The sequence below is a fragment of the Polyodon spathula genome, chromosome 16, assembly GCF_017654505.1.
Source record: "Polyodon spathula isolate WHYD16114869_AA chromosome 16, ASM1765450v1, whole genome shotgun sequence".
In the NCBI taxonomy this organism is placed as follows: Eukaryota; Metazoa; Chordata; class Actinopteri; order Acipenseriformes; family Polyodontidae; genus Polyodon; species Polyodon spathula.
In genome coordinates, this window is record NC_054549.1 from 6,907,493 (window position 1) to 6,930,655 (window position 23,163).

General features: G+C 39.0%; 1 protein-coding gene across 4 annotated transcripts in view; it reads right to left on the reverse strand.

Annotated features, from left to right (window-relative positions):
* Positions 1-11,951: 11,951 nt before the first annotated feature.
* pex14 (peroxisomal biogenesis factor 14) overlaps positions 11,952-23,163 on the reverse strand; it is a 55,592-nt gene continuing 44,380 nt past the window's right edge. For 2 of the 4 annotated variants that reach the window (XM_041273514.1, XM_041273517.1), the window contains exons 7-9: positions 21,147-21,244; positions 15,500-15,594; positions 11,952-13,411 (exon numbers count right to left, since the gene is read on the reverse strand). In XM_041273514.1, coding sequence (XP_041129448.1) covers positions 12,961-13,411; positions 15,500-15,594; positions 21,147-21,244 — 644 coding nt within the window. In that variant the 3' untranslated portion in view covers positions 11,952-12,960. The remainder of the gene's footprint in view (positions 13,412-15,499; positions 15,595-21,146; positions 21,245-23,163) is intronic. The other 2 variants (XM_041273515.1, XM_041273516.1) reach the window with 2 other exon arrangements.

Here is a 23,163-nt window from a genome sequence, read left to right on the forward strand (position 1 = left end):
CACGACACTTATTTTTTTATTAGTATTTAAAACATTTGCTCTCAATTCTATGAAATGACATAACAGAACTTTATTTGGCAGATTCCAAATGTATTTAAAAAAAAAAAAAATTAAATGTAAAAAGAAAAATGATATTGAGCTGGGAGGCATATTATGCACTTGGATAGATTGACGTGTGTAAATTAGATAAATATGTATATAATAATAATAATAAAGCAAGGTGTGTTTCGGTCTTGGGATGTCATGGTATGCAGGTTTGCAGAAGCACTGTATATTGCACCCGTGCGGTGTTAAAACCATGGCTGTTTAAGTCTAATATGACTGTCATACAGGTGGGAATGTGATCCCAGCATTAAACAGCTTTTTTAAAAAGAGCTGTGATCCCAGCTGCAAGAATTCGGATTTTCCAAGCAGCTTGGATGCAGAGTATCCTGCATCCGTGACGTCCCTAACCCAGTGCAACAGCAGGGGTGAGAAACAGGCAATGCCCTATTTCAGGTAATAGGAAACTAGTTAGCAGCTTGCACTGCATCCCCACTGGTAGGGCGGAAAGATGAGGAACCCCCTCTACCAGCAGCAATTGTTTCCAATTCAAAATTACCCAGCAACTTTTATCAGAACGCTTTATTTTCATTTTTGTTTATTACTCAGTCTTCACAACAAGCCGTACTTAAAACTAACTTTGTTTTTTTTCTCCCGACCCACAAGGCAGATTATCCAAATAGAACATTTGCTACATCCAGATTTGGAATAACAATATTTGTTATGATTTCAGTATAGACACTCCCTTGTAGTGATTGGAAATCGGCGCTACAGAAATCAACAGACTTTACCAGTAATGCACCCCAAGGCAGCTCCAATGGAAGCCTAACCCATCTGAACATGTGGTTGTTTTGCTGGGTAACGGAAGGACTAACATCCAGCAAGTCATTCTAATTGGTTTGTGTGCAGCAGCAGCAGCAGCAGCGTTCAGACTGCCCAGTGCTCTCTCCCCTACCCCACAGCTGTCCGTTTCTTCTCTCTTTTTCCTTGTGATGTTTCTTTAAATAAAAACGGGTAAACGCATCACCATCTGTCTGCCAGCTGGCATCCTGTATATAATCTAGAATGAAAAAATAAACATGAAAATTATATTAAAACAAAAAAACAGACGGAAACGACCTCCAAATCCTGCGTAGTCTGCTGCTGAAATGACAGATCGTTTTAATGTTTTAATTAACCGACAACAAAAAAAAAGGAAAAACTGGATTAAAACGTCTGTCCTCTGTAGAGTGAAATAAAAAGGGAGAGAATTACAATGTAGCAAAAAGCAAAATCTACCCTTTGTAATATATATTGCACACTAGGACTATAAGCCATCTCTAGCTCATATTGAATTTTAATGTGTATTTTTTTCTGTGGGGGTGGGGGAAGCCTTGATTCACAAACACTCTGTACATGGAGACAACTAGACTTTTTTTATATGGTTTCGAAAAAATTAAAATAAATAAAAGGTTGCTCCAATACTTGAATCTAAACCCTCAGCACCTATGTTATTAATAACTGAATATTTTTCCACTTGAATTTAGTGCTGTTAGAAATTTAATATATGTGTTTTATTTATTTGATTTTTTTTTTTTTTTTTCTGCATGACTGATGCAAGGGTTGAGATTTTCACTCAATAAAAAAAAACTGGAAAAAACTTAGGTGGTCAGTTGCTTGCTTTTTTAAAAAATAATTCTGTAAATGTTTACATACATTTTATTTCTACAAAAAAAAAAAAAAAAAACGAATTAAGGACTACGTGCTTTCCCAGGTTTATATGACAGTTGTATTATTACTGCAAGTAGAAGTAGTTTTAATGTTAGTGGTAATTGTCGCTGTTTAGTTTCTCTTGGATATAAGAGACGGGGAGGGTGTATATACATACACACACTAGAGACATTGGCACATTTGTTAATCTCCGGAATGTAGAGGAAATCCTGCTGAATCCACAACTCACCTTGGTACGGTAGTATTAAATGCCACTGGCAATGCAAGGTGGTCCAATCGTTTCTTCAAGAGCACAGGCATTGTGGTACAGTAGCCTCTCTGGAGGACAGGTGGAAAGGTGGAGGCACACAATGATGGGCAAGGTTGCTGGAAATCACATGGTTCAGACAACGTGGTCTAGTTCAAATTAATATTTTTTTCAAACATTTTAACTAACTTATGAAAGCGTAAGGCAGCAAGGAGGTAGATTTAATCACAGTACCCAGCTACGATGCACTCTAGCTGCAATTAGAATATTATAGTAGCGATTATAAAGATCAAGCAGCTAATAAAATAATTTACCTTGAAAAGCACTGCTTTTGACCCAGACAGGAAACACAGGGAAAAAGGGCATACCATTTGACAAAGCATCAGAAGTATATACTGAGCGCAAATATCATTCAAACAGCATCTGGTCCATTTGGGTTATGCTCTAGGAGGTAATGAAGCTTTGGGGAGATTCTTCAGTTGTCCAAGTAAACCTGAAATACAGGAAATACATTCTTTTTTTAAGTTTGTCATTTTTAAACAGTCGATTCTTGGAATTCAAGACTTTCCTCTTGTATGCATTTCGTTCACTCTCGGGAGAACTTTTTGAGTGCATAAGGGAATTTTAAAGCGTGGTATTTTCTATCAGGTCTTGCTTTTAACTTACATTATCACCAATTCTCCTCAAAATGTGCTTTTCTTTTAAAAGCAGATAACAATTTCTAAGATAACCCAATTTGAACTGGACGTCACCCTGGCTATCTTCACCAATCATTGCAAACATACTTAACCTTAGCAGCAGAAGTGTTTCCTAAAGACATTTCAGAAAATGGAGAAAAAAGAAAAAGAGCTTTTACAGAATGTGCTAAAACTTCATTTACCTCAATAATGTGTTGCTTTGAGAAGTCCCAAATCGAATAGTTCAGAAGCTGCCGAATTATTAACACTGGCCTCTAAGGTTTCAATTTACCAAGTTAATTTAAGGCTGAGTCTATCATGTCTGCTTAGGTATATTAAAATGGAAAAGAAGTCTCAGTAGAAAAGATCTTAGTAGCATGATTTAAACTACTGATTAAATAATGAAGTACATGCAATCATTATTTGTAAGCTGAAAATTGAATTTCTATTCTGAAAAATAACTGTATATCAATGTAACATTTTTGGGAATCAAGAACTAATTGTATAAAAATAAATAAATAAAAACTTGGACCAGAATTAATCCTTTAATGGTTTATTTTCCCTTTAAAATTTAAAAAGAAATAAATAAAACCTGTTTTAACAACTTAAAACAACAATTTAAACAAACTAATCCTAAAACCTAAGCCCTTGCGAAGAGAGGTTTCTTGCTGGCATTTGTGTCAGTTTGTTACATAAATGTTTACCCAGGAATACCAAACATTTCAAACTATTTGTTTTAATTTGCTAAATGCGTGTTTCGTGCTACAAATGAGTCATTCCTGCGTTAAAAAGGGACTTTGAACGCGAGCAAACATGTAGCAAGTTGCAACATGAAACAAGTGCATAAAATTGTTCATCTCTACTGGCCTGGTGCCAGAGAGCCATTCATTTTCAAGTAGTTTGCTTAAGAACCAAACCGCCAGTCTCCAGGGTTCAGTGAAATCATTTTCAACACTTTATAGAGCAACAATATAGCATGGAGGGCCTTCTCAAATGTGGGGGGCAGCTAAACCCACTGTAACAAGTCAAACACACATCATCTAGCACTGCTTCTTGGCAAGTGAGGAAGTTCTTAAATGTCAAAGCAGTGCATTTTGGTTCATTTGACAGAAGGCAGAGGGGAATTCAGTAGTTTTCTTCTGAGAAACCCCCGTAAGATGCATTGATAATGAGCAGAAAGGGGAAGACACGCTTCTGCATTGAGGCCATGTAAATGGACTCAACGTGGGTACAAATACACACGGGCTGCCATGGCACTTGTAGCTGGTAGCCAGCACTGTTGCAGCGGGCCGGAAACACAGCCCTCTCAAAGCCGCCGCTGCTCTTCGGTTTTTACAAACGATTACCCTTTCCGCAAACCCCTTCCAGATGGGAGAATCAATGGAGTTATTGCTTGTGAAAACAAAGGGGGCACACTGTCCCTCAGATATCTGAATCTGATGTAAAACCTGGTCATTAGCATCCAATTGGCGTTTTTGTTTTAAATAAATAAAAATAGTAGGTACATGAATAAGTAAAAACAGAAATACATTATTATTGAAAGCGTGACCTGACAGGTTGCATAAAACAATGCCATTCTGTAGGTAGGATATAATGTAATACATGTGCTTATACAGTACATACATGTACACATACCTGACCATGATACCATACAGTTCCTGCCCCTGTCTCTTGAATGTTTGGGGGTAGCAGTGGGGTTGTTGGTTCACTCCTGCAGTCAATTCAATCCTCTGCAGGTTTCCAAGCAATTTGAGAACTAGAATTGTAATCTCCAAGTTAGGTTGTGGTTAATAAAGAAATGCATGAATACCCATGTCCTGCTGCCATAGTAATCCTACCATTAAATCTGTCCCAACTGGAATGACTTTTGATCTAATATTTCTGCATAGAGGTCATTTTCTGAACGAATAACCTGTCCCTATAATGACCATATGCAGAGTCTTGTTGACAAAGTAAAAAAAACAGAGAAACTTTGTCGAAACCGAAATAAATAAAATGTTAAAAATAATAATTTAAAACACAAAAATGTGTTTATTCTTTGCAATACATATTCACCGCAAATAAAGAAATCTCCCCAAGTAACAAAGTACTACTCCAACTGTGTGCAATTCAGTAAAGATAACATGACAGAGAGAGGCGAGGCACATTATTAAAGACCCAGTGTTTCTCCCCTCCGTTCTGTAAGAAAAAGGAGAATTAAGACAGGTGGTAGTGGGCAGGCTGCTACCCACCCGCATTATACTGTAGATAGTAATCACAGTCGCCCTCATTTGAAAGCATGTAATTTAAGAAGGAATACACCAGCAATGTGACATTTGCATCATGTTTGTTGTATCGCCCCTCTAGCTGGAAAGCCTCTGCAGCAGCTATTAATAGAGGTGTGTACCAGTGTCTGTGGTTTTCTGTTACAAAAGGAATTTCTGAAGTCAACTTCTGGATCCTAGTAGGGACAGCATGCCTTTAAGAGAGGTGGAAGAATAATTGGGTTGTATTTCCAAAACAGACAACAGTGGCTTGTCAAGGTCATTTTGAGTATAGCCCATGAAAAGAAAAAAATAACATCCATAAACTAGGCTTAGCAGAGGTATTCCTTAAATCCATATACTTCAAAAACATGCTTAATGGGATGAGGCTTTCATTACCACACAATATGCCCTGACCGGTTTACTCCTAGACCAAAAATGCTAGCTGTTAGTTGGGAAATCTCTCTCCAGAACCTGGGTTCACCATTACAGATGAGTGCAATGGTTCTAGTTAGCTTTTGAAAGTGCGGGTCTGCGAGTCTCTGCTTACACCTTCTCCTATTGTCTGCTTTAATACTATAAATTATGAATGTACGTATTTAAAAGGCAAACCAGACTGAATCCACAGAAAAACAATGCAGAAGACAGCATCAATAAAGCGTCTGTTACTTTTACAGCTGAACCTCAGAAGCACATTAATAAAAGGCTAATTTGCAAATGTGAAAGAGCTCCACACCTGTTGCCCAGGTAGTGCCTCCAGTGGTTTGCACTCAGCAGGCTGACAATGAAGCAGAGCAAACCTCCATCCTTCTCACGCTAACCAGCCCACTCCAACAATGAAGCAGTACCAAGAGATGTAATTTTTTTTTTTATTCCTGCATTTTCACAGTAAAACACCTTTTACATCTTTCTGGCACAGTGGGAGTAAAACGAGGGATTGAATCCTGCTTTGGGACAACCTGGGTTTAGTTCATAAGCTGTCATCCCTCCAGCATGGGTTCCGTGCCGCTGCAGGTGCAGGCAAGATGCAAAAACCTCGCTCCCATCTGTTCGATGGATATTAAAAGAGATGCCATGGCACGTCTCACAGATTGGCATCCTAGCTAGGATTACATATGGAAGCTGAACAGCAGCAGTTAAGATTTAACAAAACAGATGATGCCTCTGCAAAACCATGCAACTTGGACAGATCTCAGATTGTAAGATTAATTCAACACCCAGTCTAGTGCAAAACCAGTTAGCTTGTGCCCCCAACGCCAGTACGTGTCACACGGCTCTGACAAGCAGCACATTTGTTGAATTTAAATTTTGAAAAGCTGCCAGGAGAACTTTAAGAGACTCCACGATTTGAAAGGAGGGAATATGATGCTGGCTGATTGTTGAGGCAGAACTCCAGCACTTGTATTAAACACATGCATGAGCAGCCAGTTTGCAGTCTTGCGTGATCTTTTGTTGTGCAGAGACTACTGTCGTTTTGTACTGACTCTCACCCTTTTCAATTGAAATTGTACAGTGCACCACCACATTATGCAACTACAGTTGCCAGAACCTGCAAGTGGTATGAAACCAAACACTTTACTTAACTAACATCTGTAGTGCGGCTCGTTCTGGGGGTTCTATCAGTTTGCATAAGGAAAGCTTTGACGATTATAATTTAAGTGATCGAATGTATTAACTAAACCTGCTTTTGTAAATATCTATCTATCTATCTATCATCACACTGCACTCAGTTTATAAGAATCACATCCGTCCCAGATGATTTGATTCTTATAAGTGGTTGATTCTTAAAAGCAGCCCAATATGATTACAATTAGCAAAAGCGTGCCTCTGCACATCAGCAGTTTAAATACAGTATACAAATGTCAGTGGTGCTCAATCACTGAGGACAATACATCAAAACGAGTCCTCACGTGCAAGCAGCTTGTTATATGATCACGGTCATCTCTAGAGGGTGCCTAGCTTAACTGTCATGTGGGATCACATGTAATGACCTTTGAATTACAATGACACTACAGTACAGTATTTTACTGCCAAGACCACCACTGCATTTAAGCATCTGTGGATTGCTTTTTTCAGTTGCGATGCAAATCTCTACATGCATATCACACAATAATAATGCTGTGCTCAATTCAATGAATGTGTATTCACTTTATTAAAAGTGATTTTCACTAATTTGCACACACACAAGCCCCTTTCACACTAGTACTACCCGGATCGGGTACACGATTTCACACTGCTTTTGATAAAGCAAGGTTGACCTAGGTGACAGACACAAGTAAACAATACAAACAATATATATGCTCCTTGTCACAACACATGCTAATCCTAACATTGTGAGATTCATTGATGAATTCCTACAAGCTGCTTGCAGTATCAGAGCTCAATGGCCAGTTGGATTGCTGCATAAACAGAGGACACACAGCAGGTCAACACTGCCACGGTTCGTTTAGTTAAAACTGGCTGGGCACTGTACAAGTAGGTGGTGCACATTGCCAGTGTTCTGGGCTTTTAAACTGGAAAGAATTCTCCTTGTCAAAATACTGTAGAGGTGAGAGGCCACTCAGCAGGCTAGTGATTTTGAATTATATTGTTTTTTTTTTTTTTAATGATACTACAAGGAGAGCTGCCATATAGGATATGCAGATCTCAGCCAAGCTTCCACAAAGGTTTCCTGCTTGACATTCCTCGCACAGACAACTTTTACTCTTCAAGTGCCAAATGGCCGCCGCACAGCTCGTTAAAATCCACTCCCCCTGGAGTCCACATCAGTAGGCTCAATGTTTTCCCAGCCTGGTGTCACTGGGAAGTGGTTTTAAGGTTTCTTTGGAGTGGCTTCAAGTTGTTCATTTAAGAGGGCAAGCGTTAGAAAAAGCTGCTGGTACTGTGCTACTGGGTCCAGAGAGCTCTAGTAAGCTGGATTCTGAGGAGATGGGACTCCTAGTGGATGTTTCAAACGCCAGCGAAGGTCCCCAATGTTTGAGGCAGCATGGAAATCGTTGCAAGACGGTCTTTAACCCTTTCAGTCCTGGTGGGATAAAGGTCTTTTTCTCAAATATTCTGAATAAAAAGGACTTCTTTTTTTTTTTTTAAACTATACAACTTAAATATTTCACATTTCAGTAGGACAAAAATAATTCAGGACTGAAAGGGTTAAAAAAGGGACAAGACAACTTGCTTTCAAATCGCCTGGACATTCTTCTGTACACAGTTTAGACTATCTTCCCCTATGACTGGACTCCATTTAACCTGCCATCACACTCTAGCATCCATCCACTGTGCAACAGGTATTAGAAGCCCACTCGAAACACAAAACTCATTTTGCCACACATAGAACTTTCAAGCTGTATCAGACAGTAATTCTGTACCTGCTAAAACAGGGAGTGAATCTACAGTGCCGTGGCAGAAAAAAAAGTCTTCACCCTATTCAAAAGGGGAAGTATGGAAAAGCAAAAAACTAAATAGATGCATTAAATAAATAAACTTGCAAGAAAATGATGCTAATGAAATGTTTTTTTTTTCAGTCCAATTTCACATAATTCTTTCATACTGGTAGCACAAAAAAAATATGTCGTGTTAGCATTCAGAGGAAACAGTGAAAGGAATGGAAGGTAATAAAAATAGACACATAAAAAGGCCACTTTGATGTTTTTTCTGCTGTTTTCGGCGCGTGGTTTTATTTCCTTTTGCTGCCGAAAGGTTACTTCACGTCTGCTATTTGGACTGTAGCTAATACCTGTGAAAGCAAGGGAGGTGGGAGGGGGGTGTAAAACTGATCTACCACAGATAAAATGGGCTGGGTATTTGCAGAACACGTCCACCATCTCAGCTCAGGTATCAAGTATTTCGAAAGCTGTTTCCGTGCAAGTGGAAAAGGACGTCAAGCACGGCCTAATCTCAATAAACAAAATACGGGTGTTCCTGCGGACAATGCATTGTTTTTGTATGATTACAGCAATAAAAACACAAATCTAGTCGTGCAAATTTAATGGCAAATCTTTTGGCTTTTTGCACAGCAGAACAAACTGATAAAAAAAAAAAAAAAAAAAAAAAAAAAATAAAAATGCCATCCTTGGCTTTCTGTGACCACAGGAATAGGCATCTTTTCAGGTCCTCATGTATATAAAAATGACACCATAAGCGTAATACTTCTTGGCCTTTGATATCGAAAATGTATTGGTTGTGAGGGGGTTACATTGCACCTTGGGACCCTCCACCCCATTCACATTTTAGAATCGACTTTACTATATAGTAGCTGATGCTATCAACGCGGCCGACAGTCGGCTGGCTCGTGTTTTTCATTGGAATGATATGCATTGTATTTTCCATCGTCCTTTATGGATGGTCCCTTAATCTATAGAGCCATCCTGCCTCCTATCCCTCAGGGTGTTCATTTCTTAACAATAATAAGGGGCTCTGGAAAAAATCAATACATTCTTCTATCGAGGTGTCTCCACTTACCAGAGTGATGAGGTTACAACTTTAAAAACAATCTGAACACTATCGTTTGTAAACCCAAACCATACCTTAATGCTGGGTCCTCCATTAATACACCGACAGACCATCCAGGCTCTACCCACGATCCTCCAGTCCCGTTCAGAGGGGTTTGCTTTACACAGGGCCTGGCTATGCTCATCTTCTTTACAGCAGCAGCAACTACAGCCTTAAGAGCATTAGAAAGTCAAGAATTTGAATCAGGACTCCTTAGAACAAAAAAGAAAAATGTCAATCCTATTAAAGTGGGCTTTATGATGGTGATTGTTCATCCCAGAGGTCCTTGAATGATGTAAAAGTGCATTAATAACCCCCCCCCCCCCCCCCCACCCAACAGTATAAATCTCAGGTAGGCATTAGCTCATGGGAAACGTTAATAGATTACCAAGGCAGTTATCGAACCATCAGGAAGTTTGAATGTTGTACACCATATCCCCAAGATAGAGAATTTAAACAGATTATTTGTAAACTTGACAATGCATTTAAACATTTGTGTAACACTACTGCACTGGGATAGAAATGTAGGAGAACACACATAGTCGTTTCTCACTACAACACCTCTCTCTCTCTCTCTCTCTCTCTACGAGAGATCGTATAATTCAGATACTTCACTCCTTACCGTAATGCTCAACACCTTTTTCTCAAGTTCAGTATGTTGATTCCAGGATTTATTTTCATTTTGAAGAAAAAAAACAAACAAAAAAAAAAACCACAACCCATCAGGTTTGACTGTAAACTCCCCCTGCCCTGTTCCCCTCCTGATCCCACGGGGAATGCAATGAATTTGGGATTTTATATGTATGCTAGAATTCCGACTGACTGTGCTGGTAATTTGTTTGTTTTCTGTGGGGGAAACTTAACTCTTAGCAGGTCTGATGCTTTTTTTTTTATGTATCATTGTGGAATGTATCAATAATTACTTTATACAGATTCAATGTAGTTATATATGGATGTGATTATTGAAAATCACACTTTGCATTGTGAAATGTCCCTGTATGCACATGATAAAACACTATGAATATGACCCACCCCAAATAGTACAACTATACCCATTTACAAATCCAGTTTAAACTGAACACTATTTCTCAGAATGGTACCTGAAGCCATATGTTGTTTTTTTTTCTTGTGTTTACCTTAACAAAAAACAGTCTGCACACCATATGTTTAATATATTGTGTTAAACCAGATTTATTACAATTATATACATTTTTTTTTTTTTTATCAGAAGTTTATACAGAGTCACAATACCAGCGGACAGTATTTGTTCTCAGTAATGAACCGTACAGTAAGACGCAGAAATTGTACTTTTAATATAACCAACATGCAGTGTTTTTAACTGGTAAATTCAGCGTAAATATGAATGGCATGGACAGAGGATACAGGTTGAAACCTCTCGCTCCCTCTGTAGATACAACCGTTGTTTTCCGAAAGTCAGACAATAAAACCGGCCTTCTCCTGACAAAAGCGCTAGAAGCACTGAGACAAGGTTTCCCCTACTCCTTATTGAAGTAAACTCAAGCAGGTCTTCTCTTGACATACTGATCAGCCACTTCCATTATTCAACATCCTGGCATCAAGTTTTTTTTTTTTTTAATATCTTAAAAGTAAAAACAACATTCAACATTGGTATTCAAATGGAGATCAATGGTGATGTAACAACAGATGTGATTGGCTCACACACCCGGGTCACCGTGGAAACCATGGAAATACAGCAGCAATATCTGGCGTTTTTAGGGGGTTAGAATCAGTCTTTAAAATACTGTAATATATTTTATACAACACACATCTGTATATAATGAATATAATGTATACCACGCATTTTCTGTAACATCCATGTAATAAATTATTTTTTATAAAATGCATGTGTGAAAGGTATGTTATTGAATACGATAAATGTTTTTTTTACTGTAATTTGTATGAACCACACATCAGTATATAATACACAACAGAATAATAAATGCTGTGAAAAGGCGTGTGTGTTATATACGGAACATTACAACAAGTGCCTCTGTATATGAATCAGGGGGTAATCTATAGGCTTTGGTTTGTAGTTCACTCCTCACGATCTAACAGGTATCTAACAACAGAAGTCTGGTAAAGTAGTTCCTAAAGTTTGAAGTTCATCTTCTAAAAACAAACATCTTGCCTTAGGAACCAGTGCATTGTAAAAACATCCTTGTTAACAGTGACTGTCATAAGTGTGTTTTATTGGGTCAGGAGAGGAAGGGGAGCTGAACACACTGAACCACTGGCTGAGCGAGTTCGTTCACTTCTGGGATATATTCAGGCGAGTCGTCTTTTTCACAGTATTACTGATCAACCTTCCCGCATTAAAGGAAAGTGTCATGTTTCTAAATTGCTCAGTGGGCTGACTGAGCATCAAGGCAGGATGTGCTTTCCAGATCATTTCGCAGGCGAGCTTTTACAAACAAACGCGATTTGCCTTCCAGGGCTGAAGCCCTGGTACTGAAATTGAAAGCAAACTATTTAGTGAAACTCCAGTTTACCAGAAAGCACTTTTTTTTTTTTTTTTTGGGGGGGGGGGGGGGGGGGGTGTCTTTAAAAAGTACATAATAGAGGAATGGATACTTGTCAGACAAAACCTCCTGCGGTCAAACTGAATAAATGAGTAATTTCATTAGTTCAAGTATTCATACAATATTCAGTTGATTAGGTTTCTTTTTTTCACCCCCTCCAGTCCCTGCTTTATAAGCAAGCAATACTTATTTTGTTCCAGATCGCCCCCTGTTGCTTGGACATGGGTAGCCACAAGGTTTCAGCTTCAGACCCATGAATAACGTTGTAATTCTTGTAATTCTCACACACAGTATTTCTGCTGCATACAAACTAGCAAATCAGGTTGAGGGGGGAAGGATCAGATGGAAACTAGCACTGAGCCAAAGCTGTCTGCGCACTAGCTAAACCTGCACTCCCTTTGTTTATTCTTTCCCCACATAATTAATTCAGAAAGGCGACATCCCTAACAGATACCCAGACTTGAAAACACGAAGGTGCAACGGGTGAATGGGTCTTTGGTGTGCAGAATTGCAGATAGTAGCCCATTAGAAGAAAATCAAACAGCCTTCAGAACTCAGTGCCACTCTAACACGCTTATTACACTGAAAACAGCAGCGAAAACCAAGCTATTACACGTACTGTCTAATGAGTTTTTCCCACTGCAAAATTAGAGCTTCCCTAGATTCTCGGTGCAGAGTACAAGATCAGTCCCCGATTGCTATCACAGTGGGGTCGACAGAACTCTGATTGGTTTGAGCACATAATCCTACGAGTTTAGAAAGTCCACACACTACTTACTGTGCCAGCCATGCACTATTGTTGCACCAACACTGCGAATCAATGGAACATACACCACACAGAAGAACAGGGCGCCACAGTTCTACATTCTGTTGACTTGCTTTTTTTGGACACTGAAGACTTTGTCGTATTAGATTATACAGAAAATTAATAGAATCATGTGTATATCAGTGGAGGAAAGGAATAAAAACGAAGGAAGGGAAACAAAATCAATCTAAAAAGGTGCGCGTATAAGCTAGTCAACCTCGTTCTCATTGCTGGCTCCTTCCGGGCGCCGAAGTTTGTCCACCTGTTCATTTATCTGTCCGTCTCCCCCCCGGCGGTCTTCCGTCTGTACAGAGAGACAATCCTCATCGATGTGGCTCACATCGTCGTCGTCATCATCCTCCTCCTCTTCCTCTTGCTTCTTCTCCTCCTCCCCTTGCACCTCCATCCTCACCTGGTCTTTGAGATCCATACCCGTGTCCACACCCACCTCGCTGTCAACACCCAGCACGCTCCCCTTCAACCTCTCAGGGCTGTTGTTCTCCTTGACGGGGGAAGAGGAAGTGGACTCGTTGCTGACAGGAGAGATGTCGCTGCTGCTGTTATGGTTGAGTGAAGGCGAGCTATTCAGTGTGGCTGGCTTGATGGGAATCTGCCAGGAGGGGATCTTAGGAGCTGAAGGGGATGAAGGAAACTGTCTTCTGAGGAAAAGAAAAAACACAATGTAAAAGATAAATAGGATGTTGTGTAGCAGTTTGAGACATTCTAGAGGCTTTTGTATATCTCATAACTCGTATTAAAGTCTCAAATTTACTTACTGAAATTAATCCCTGTCCATTAAAAAGCATTATTCCAGGATATTTTATTATGGAGGGATAAGAAAAAAAATATTCTTCATTACAGTTCTTCAGGGAGAGATACCCTGAAAGGAGTGACACAAATCACAACAAAAAAGCAGGAAAGAAAATGTTGAATGGATCTCATTTTAAAAGCATTCCAAGTATGTTTTGTTCTTTAAAAAGGAAACTTCTGGAAAGCTCTGCATTCCAAGCAGCAGCTTGTTCTATTAATTCTGGCACCTTCACATGCATTTCAAAGCCTATTGGCTAGCCTGCTACTCCAGATACTTGAGAACGGCACACTGGCTTAAAAAGCTACAAAAGTTCCCAAAGTTATCCTGTGAGGCTTTAGAAATTGGCTGTGGTTCGGCTTTAGGAAGAAATAGCTGTGGGGATTTCAATCTCCTCTGCATCTCTTTGCACAAACAAGATGACGCACACATTATTCATTGTCACCTTAAACATTATCAAGAAATTTAAAATTTGCTGACTGTTGGCTCTTACAGTACAAAACTGCACACTTCCATTATTTGTTTTTTTAAAAGCACTTAGCCAAGCTCCAAAGCAACAATAACTTTTTCCTAATTGACAATACCCCCCCTCTTGGGTGGAAGGGGAAAGTTCTTTACACCGTTTACTTCTTTTGCAACAGCAAGGCACTATCTCTGTGGACGAGGGTCTGGAAGTTATACTTTAACGTTAAAAAGAAAAACATTGAAATGCTGTCATTACATTTTTTTCCCCCAATGTAAATCACTAGCAAGATCCTTTCTCCACTTTGATAACCACCAAGTCAAAAATGTTGTGAGTTCTTTGCATGGACCTTCCAAAAATGACAGGCTCTCAAGATGTTTTCCTTAAGTTATATATTTGAGCTGCCCTCTAGTGACCTGGAGGACTGCCAGATTTGCACTGCTGAGCCAGGTGTTTGCACTTACAACACAGGCCACAGGAAAACCACTCCAGTCCACCACACTTTAAAAAACTGCATATTCATTTCCAACATCCGAAATTTTGCAAGTGCATCCTTTTCAGACATCCTGAGAAAACTACAACTGGATAAATCAATGGTAATTAGTTTAATCAGAAGCAGAATAAATTAGGTCACAATCGACTTGATGCTTTATTGCTATGCACGTTGTATATTTCCACTACATCTTTAATGCAGGGTATAGATTTAAGAAAGCAAATCTCTTGACTTTTTATGCTGCCTGGGCACTTAATGGTTTACAAAGGCTGACCAATCTGAAGAGACAAATGAACAGGAATGCATGTGTTTAAAACATTTAAGGGAACAGGCAAAAGATGTCGCGTTCAATAACCACACGCACACACTAGCCTCTGGATTAGTTTTAAGCAAAAGTGGCAAAAAAAAATTATATAATTTTTTTTTTATTTTAGATAAACATGTCAAACAAGCAAATATCTAAAGAGTAGCATATAAAGCTTTAATCTTAATGATTCAGAAATGCAAATGACCATTTAAAACTTAAAGTTGCATTATGAATACAGAATCCAATGAATATTTATGATAATTCAACTGCATAAATTAAAACATTCACAGTTCGAGAGAATCTGCTGGCTTCCACAGGTTTCCCCACAGAGGTATAAACACACATGCTATAGCTTTATCTACCCAATGTAGAGTGCTTCATGTTGGTACTGGCAGAGAACCACTGGAACACAATGACTTGATATAAAAAAATGACCCATGTTAATTAAAGTGTGTTAGCATGAGCAACAATAAAAAGATGAATGCATTAGCTGAAGCCTCACACACAGTCCTCCACCAACTGAGATTGTGTTTAGAAAATGCTATTGCTGTGATATAAAATGTACTGCACAGACTAAAGTATTTCTTTCTAAAATGCTGCAGGGGGTTCTGCAATCTTTTAAATACAACGACATCAAGGACTTGATTGAATGCAGAAGTTACCACGTTGTTCGCACCTGCTTAGGAGCAGTCCTTTCAAAGAGACAATCTCAGCTTTCAGCTCATTTATACTCTGGGACTCCAGCATTCGATTTGCCGCGGAAGATGTCTGCTGAGAAAAAAAAAACAAAAAACAAAAAAAGAAGAACAAAGAACGGGTGGTATCAGATCATCCAGGTTTTGTTAATAATCTTTACTGCCTGGCTGTGTACAATTCCATGCAGGACAGGGTTCACTTGCATCCCGGGCCTTGGAGCTGCATACTGGGGAAGCCTCAGACAATAGCTGCCCACACCGAATCATTCCCTGGTCATTCAGTTTTAATAAAGCCATTCATTCTGAACCCCTCCAACAGTATTTGTTTAATAAAAACACTAATGTAATGACACAGTAAACAGTAATGCATTTTATAAATACTGCACAGCACAAAAAAAAAGAAAGAACATTTTGAAAGGTCTTGTTTGGGTACAAGACCTTTCAAAATGTTAACGGCCATGAAATCAGACAGTTTTTACATCATTTTCCATATTGCCAACCGATGATTTGAAAAAAAGTATTTGATAAGAAGCATTGAGGATACAATGCCAGCATTCATCAGTGATCCACATGTCACTGGATTGTATTGAACCACGGAGTTATCACATGCTCTTTGGCAAGAGATGAATTGCTTGGGGTTGGAACTTGTCGACTGAAACAGCCTCTGTGTATTTGAATAGCAATCTGCTCCTCTCTTTCCTTTAAAATAAAATAAAAAAAAAAAACGTGCCTGCAAGAATGGGTCCAGTAGCCTACAACGATTTAGCTACAAATTAGTTCCCTAAAATGTAGATGTTGTGAACATTTCTTTTTAGTCTAAAGCCCCGACGTGTGCTCAAAGGCTAACTTAAGCACAGCAAGCAAAAAAAAGTTCAAGAGCCATTCGTCAAAACTTAAGCCATGTTTCAATAAGGAGCTACATATTTGTTTCCCCGGTCCAGCAGGATCGGATTGGATCACTTGGGATGCAAATTTATTTTATATATGCACCTTTAGATCAGCGATCATCCACAAACAAGTGGTGTGAAGGACTGGATAGAATCCCTTTGAAATTGATCAACACCAAAAAAAAACAAAAAACCTTCCTAATTCAAGCTTAGAAATGTGTGTCCCATTAAGAGATGGAATGCTCTGGAGACTTGTAAACCTGTACTGAAACAGAAGAGGTGCGTGGAGCTTTGAAGTGTCAAAAAGCCAGCGTCCTTGGTCTGCATTTCTTAATCCTCTGCCTCAAGGTCTCCGATGAGAATGAAAGGCATGGAATACGGGAGGTGGAAGGTTTTGCAGAGCTTAATACATACCATTAATAAAAAGGCTTGGCACTCCAGTTAGTTAGTTAAGAACCCTATAGTATGGCATGCGATCATTTGGCCTCCTTTGTAGCCACTTAACATGTAATTAAATCTTTAAGGAAATTAATTGAAGCAGATCAGACTCAATTACAAACTTGGGTATAACTGCTCTATTAGTATGCTCAGCCCGCCTGACAAAGCTCGCTGGTTCATCCATAACTGCTCTATTAGTATGCTCAGCCCGCCTGACAAAGCTCGGCTAATTCAGATAGAAGGCAACCACAGCTTAGGTCCCAACTACATTAAGCCATAGACAACCATGTTTAATATAAACTTCACCTCATTATAGCTGCCTTAATCCCCTGCTCCCCAAAGGCATCAATATAATAAAGCAGGAATGCACCTCACTAATTTTACCTTTAATAATAATAACAATGAATTGCTTTGAAAGCAAAGTCTGGGGCTTGTGTAGTAAAACAAATAAAATTACAAACTTACTGCTGGGAAAAGCCCTTCATTTAGACTGATTTTCCTTTAAAAAGCAGACTTAACTACCAATACGCCAGAAGGGTTTTGGCGTGAACTATAAACTGCTAAAAGGTCTGTGTTATGAACTGCAAAGCTGCTAATGTGGCTGTTAAAAAGCAGGGGGGGGGGGTTAAAACTTTTTCTTTTCAGTTTTAAAAGCCTCATTAGAGACTGTGGAACAAGTGCATTGGATAACGGCAAAGCATCTGACTGCTGCAGGACTGCGGTTCTTCAGGGATCAGTGCAATCCCGCTGCCAGCAAGTCAGGCAACACAGAGCGCACCCAGAAAGAGCTTAAAACCGAGATCATACACCCACGTTTCTTGCAACAGCTGCTTTCTTTATAAAAACAAAAACTTTGCAAACACCTTCTGAAACTACTATGCAACTGCATTTCAAAATTACTCATCAAAAAGGCGCAATGTTTATTTATAAGAGTAGCATTTTCCATTTTACTCCTTCCAATTTTGCCTGCCTGTCTGCAATCCATGTGACTGTGTTGTCACGCAAGACCACAAAGCCCAAGATACTTGGCTGACCTTTCCATTAAAACAGGCAACTGGTAACAAAGTAAAATAACAAACTGTGTTTCTGCAATGGGCAACTTTAGCATCCTACATAGATTAGCTTGGTTGCAGTCAGCCTGTTGCTGTCAACCACATCCACCTAAATACAGTAAACTTTGACAGTATAGGCTTAACCTTGCAGCAAAGACTACCTCCTGCAAAACTGGTTTGGCTGTACACAGTTTGCAAGCATTTTTTTTTTTTTTTAATGCATGAACTTACATGATTGCTTACTAAGCAGAAAACTGTAATATACAACCATTAGACTTATTAGTAAGGGCCATTGATTTATCCAGTTCCCAAGGGCTAGCACCCACAAGTTAAGACAGGGCACTCCACCGCCCTGTCACCAAACCCACCTCCAATGGAGGAATTGTCTTCAGCTGGCCAGTGCTTGGAATACTTTCATTCCAGTTGAGCACATGGGAGTGCAAATGTAGGAAAATGATCAAGGACGAAAAGAAGTTTTAATCCCACACAAAAACAGTCTCCGCTCTGCAAATGAACTGCAGACGCACGGCAAACAAAAAAATACTGCAGTGTGAAATGCTCAGCTGCTATAAATAAAAGCGAAACACTAAATAATGGCCATGTGAATGTTTTTTTAATAAAACGAGAAGAAATAAAAAAGGATAGGGATTAGACATTAAGAATGGAGCCTTTCTAAGAAAACTTTCTTTAGAAACGTATAATTCACATCTCGCACTGAACACCAAATACATAACATAGATCCCTAAAAAAAACAGATCCCTACTTTTATTTCTGAAGTTAAAACTTAACTGCCTGGGATCCTCATTCACTGATCCAATAAAGACACAACAGTTTGCTCAGAGTCATGCGATCAGGAGTGTGCAGGTTTAAACCCTGGATGCGCAGAGTTGCCGATCTTGGCTGGGGGCCTTTAGGGAGTTTTGCATTGGCTATATAGGCAGGAAAAAATGTGTCCGGGATTGGTTTGGCTCACAGCGCCACAGCGACACTGGTCAGGCACCAGGAACTGAGAACACCCACTGTTCTTCAGTCCTCCTGTGAGTTACACCAGTGAAGCGACATTCAAACTGGGCATTATAAAATGATAGAGAAAACAGGGGAAAGTAAAAATTAACAAAATAACACAATACAATACATCTGTCTACACTCAATGTTGTGTCCCTAGATGGAGAAAAAGCCTCCAAAGAATAACTCCAAAAACTAGGAAGCCCACGTGACATCCAAGCAGTTGAGAGGCACAATATTTCAGAAGCTGAAGAAACGTCAGTTCCAATATGTTTTGGGTTAAATAAGCATTTACGTGTTAAAAAGTTGAATTGCCAAAAGCGGAACGTTTTACAATGCAGGGAGAAACTCAAAAGCCAGCTTGAAAAACCACCAAACTGAAAATGAGAAGCAGCTTGAACAGCCTAGCATGTGTTCTCAATCACATGCTAAGGACCTAAAAACATTTTTCCAATTTCCCATATGGCTTGACACCACATGGACCCACATCCCCAAAGAAAAATTAAGATCAACACTATGGTCGTAAAGTGGAGTTTATGATTTGTTTAAATGGGTGTTTTGATATTAAATATACTTTCACACACTGCATGCTTCCAACAAGACACCACAAAGTTAATGTGCGTGTGTGTGTGTATTTATATCTAGCTTTTTTTTTTTTTTTGTTCCACCCTTGGATTGTGCATCCCAGTCAGATATATTAAATAGGAGTCAAGTTAGTGTACAATGCTTCAGAATATAGGAAATGATTCAGAGTGATGGGTTTAGACTCACCATCTGGGTTGAATTTGAATTTATCAAGAGCTGCCTTAGCACAGAATACAAACCTATCTTCTGCCTTCCGGTCATTTTTTAATACATCTCATTGCACTTGCATGTCGCTTTTTTTTTTTTTTAAACCCCAACACAGTATCACTTCACACATGGCTGTATCTTTCTTTAACAGATGAGTACACGTTTTCCTCTATCCCTATACGCTTTATTCAAAACACCCATTGGCTTAACAAGCCTCGGACACTAAACTCTGGCTGAACCTGGTTTCAAAGCTTTTTTTTTTTTGGCCATTTAGCTAAAAATGTATAACGGCAATATTGAGGAAACGGCTGAGCGAATGATTTCCGTTGTTATTTTCCACCCTCCATTCCAATTACCGACACCTGCCTCAAAATCCACTCGCCAATGTAAGTTCTTGATGGCTGCCAGCTTTCAGTGAAGGTGCTCCCAATTAGGGGGCTGATTCACTGTGTATCAGATAATCCCCCCACGTTCTTTACTTGATATATTGTGTCACAATAGAGGTGTGTATCGTATTGTGATATACAGCTACATGCATTAGCTTTCCATCTTATTTTTTTTTTTGTCTTAACAAAATAATTTGATCTGATTCCTCCTCATACAACATAGACCATCAGGACCATAACATTTATTGAATATGCTTGAGACATCATTAATTAAAAAAAAAAAAAAAAAATTTAAAAGCTGTCTAATTAATTATGTTAAGGTTATATTATTTCTGCAGGTTTCACTCGACTTTATGAAGAAAAAAGTTGTTAATTCTACAGGGTGATGCAAAACATTTGGCCTTAGCTGTAGGTGTACTCAAAAAGAAGTTTTGTTGCTGCACAGGGTTTAAAAAAACAAAAACAATTAGTTATCAAGTTCCCCCAGAAATTGTGCCTGAGCAAACTCCAGCAGGCTTAGATTTCCCACTGAAGGCGCTTATGAGAGGATCCCCCGAGATGCAGGGTGTCCCCAGAAAACTCAGACTCCACCAGCAGGGCTAAAACCTTTGTTTGCACAAACATACAGCACATGAACCTAATCACTTAAAACATTTTGATGAGCCGACAGCATTCATTTAGATGTCATTGAAAAATGTAAATTATTGTTTTAAAACTTCAACTTTTTTTGTTAAATATATATATTTGTAATTCTTTAAAAGGTCAAACACCCACAAGGGAAAATAAACTCAAGACAAAAACATGTGAAGATTCTCTGCTTGTGCTGGAGTAATTTATAGCCCTAAAGCTGAGGGAACAGTGGCCTGAAACCTGGTTCCAGGAGACCAAGTTTGAAGCAACGTTGCTGTATCAAACCCCTGTATCAAGTCTCCCCTGGTGTGCTATGCAGTGCCTGAAACCCAGTCTCCTGAAACCTATTTCCAAGCCACAAAGAGGCTCAGTGTTCCCTCATCTTTAGAATGGAGCATGTGCTTTGCTGAACTGTGAACTTTCAGAACTGCAGGTTACCTCTGAAGTAGCCAGCTCCTGCGACAGCTCCTGTATTCTCTGCTGCTGCTGAACGAGAAGCTCCTGAACCGAGGCCAGAGTTGTCTGCAGCTGCGTCACTGCGGTAAGACGAAGAGAAAGCCATGACGAAAGAACAAAAAGGACAAGTTGAAACATTTACAATTTTTTGGATTTCAAAAAGGTTTTGCATATTTATTTGATTAAAAAAAAAATCTACACCTTTATCATTATTGCTACAATACCAACACTTAGGATGTCATACTGTAGATGATTATTTGGCTCACAGACTGCACTGGTTACATATGGGTTTGGGAATATGAAGCATGTGTACCTTGAAGGAATATACAATAGCCCTATTTAACTTACATGTGTGTCAAAATACTAAATATACATCACTACTTGCATACAAGTTTTGTTCTCAACTAGTTTTCACAGTTTATGAAAGATTAAAAAAAAAAAAAAAAAAAGCAACATATACACGGTCTAAAACAGAAAAAAATCATGAAATACAGCGTGTTGATTTTCTAGTATCCACATTAAAAGAACCATCTCACTGTATAAAGACACACTGCAGCCAGAGAGAACAGTACTGGGGAGGCATCAGTCAATTCTCTTTACATGACAAGAATGGTGATTGAGGGTTCTCTCTAGATTAAGGCGCCAGTCCCAAGCCTTTTCGCTGGTGCCCTGCTTTTCTGCTTTCTTGTCACCTCTCCTACAATCATGGGATGTATATTTACAATCTAGAACTGTCACTAATCTAAAAACCAAAATCTCACCTGACCTGAAGGACATCAGTGAAACAAACATTTAAAGTTCAAAAATATAGAAATGACTAAAAAAAAAAAAAAAAAAAAATCCATGTTCGGACAGACAGCCCTTCTTCAATCCTGGACAGAATATAGAAGTTGAACGCATTCTGTGTAACGGCCCTGTATTTGGGAAGGGGGTTCCGTTAGGCCCAGTTTAGCCGTTTAGTAAACCTACAGAAAGAACTACTGCTGTTAACAAGAAACATCCAGCTATGCATCTGCTAGAGTGTCTGTGGTCTAACCATAAGCTTTACTAGGTGTCAATCCTTTTAGCTAAAAAGTCCTCCTCCCAACTAACACAGCATGCAACTTCACATATTAGTGTTTCTTCACCGGCTCCTAAACAACTCAGTAAGTTTCATTGTGCACTTTCCCCAGGTCTGAGGATAAAAACAATTTCGGTACAATATAAATGGAATTTCTCTTTACACTAGACAAATAGATTCCGTTCTAAGCTTGTGTCTGCCCTTATATTAAATAAATGTCTACACACTTCCATTAGCTGCCTAATCATCAGCCCTAATGCATCTGAAATCCTCCAAACAACCAACATGCGAGATCCTTTTATACACGGTGCAAAACAGCCGAAATTCCCCTTTCTAAATCCTAATAAACATTGCTCTGCTTCCAAATACTTGTTGATTTGAATTATAATAAGATTCACTGAAGATATAGTTGATAAGGGAAAAATTAAAAACAAGTAACAAAATTAACAGCGCTGCTTAACCATGCAATAAATGCAATGTATAATTTCAAACAACTATATAGACTGTAGTTAGCGCTTCTCTGGATCAAATAGGTTTCTTATTCCCCAATCAATGCATTAGGGTTTCATGCTGCTTGTATTACATCAAAATCAATAAAACATTTGTATAAAATCAAGGTGTTAAGCAATGTCGAATTTGTTTAAAAATCACGGGTGTAGCATCATCCAACTTTAAAAATGCCGGCTGGCTGGTTTGCCGGCTAAAAGCTTTGTGTACCAAACACTATCCTTGAAATGCACTACTGGAATGAAAGGGCTTTTCAAACTAAAATAAAAGAAGTATTAAATCAGTTTCATTATCAAATACTTCCGAATGCATCTCAGATGGGTTCCATTGGGAACAGCTGGTGAAGGTCTATAATTTAGACAGCGTGCTTACAGGACAATAACTTTGCTGTGCATGTCTGCCAGAGAGGGCTGGTGGCTCAAGAGTCAGCGC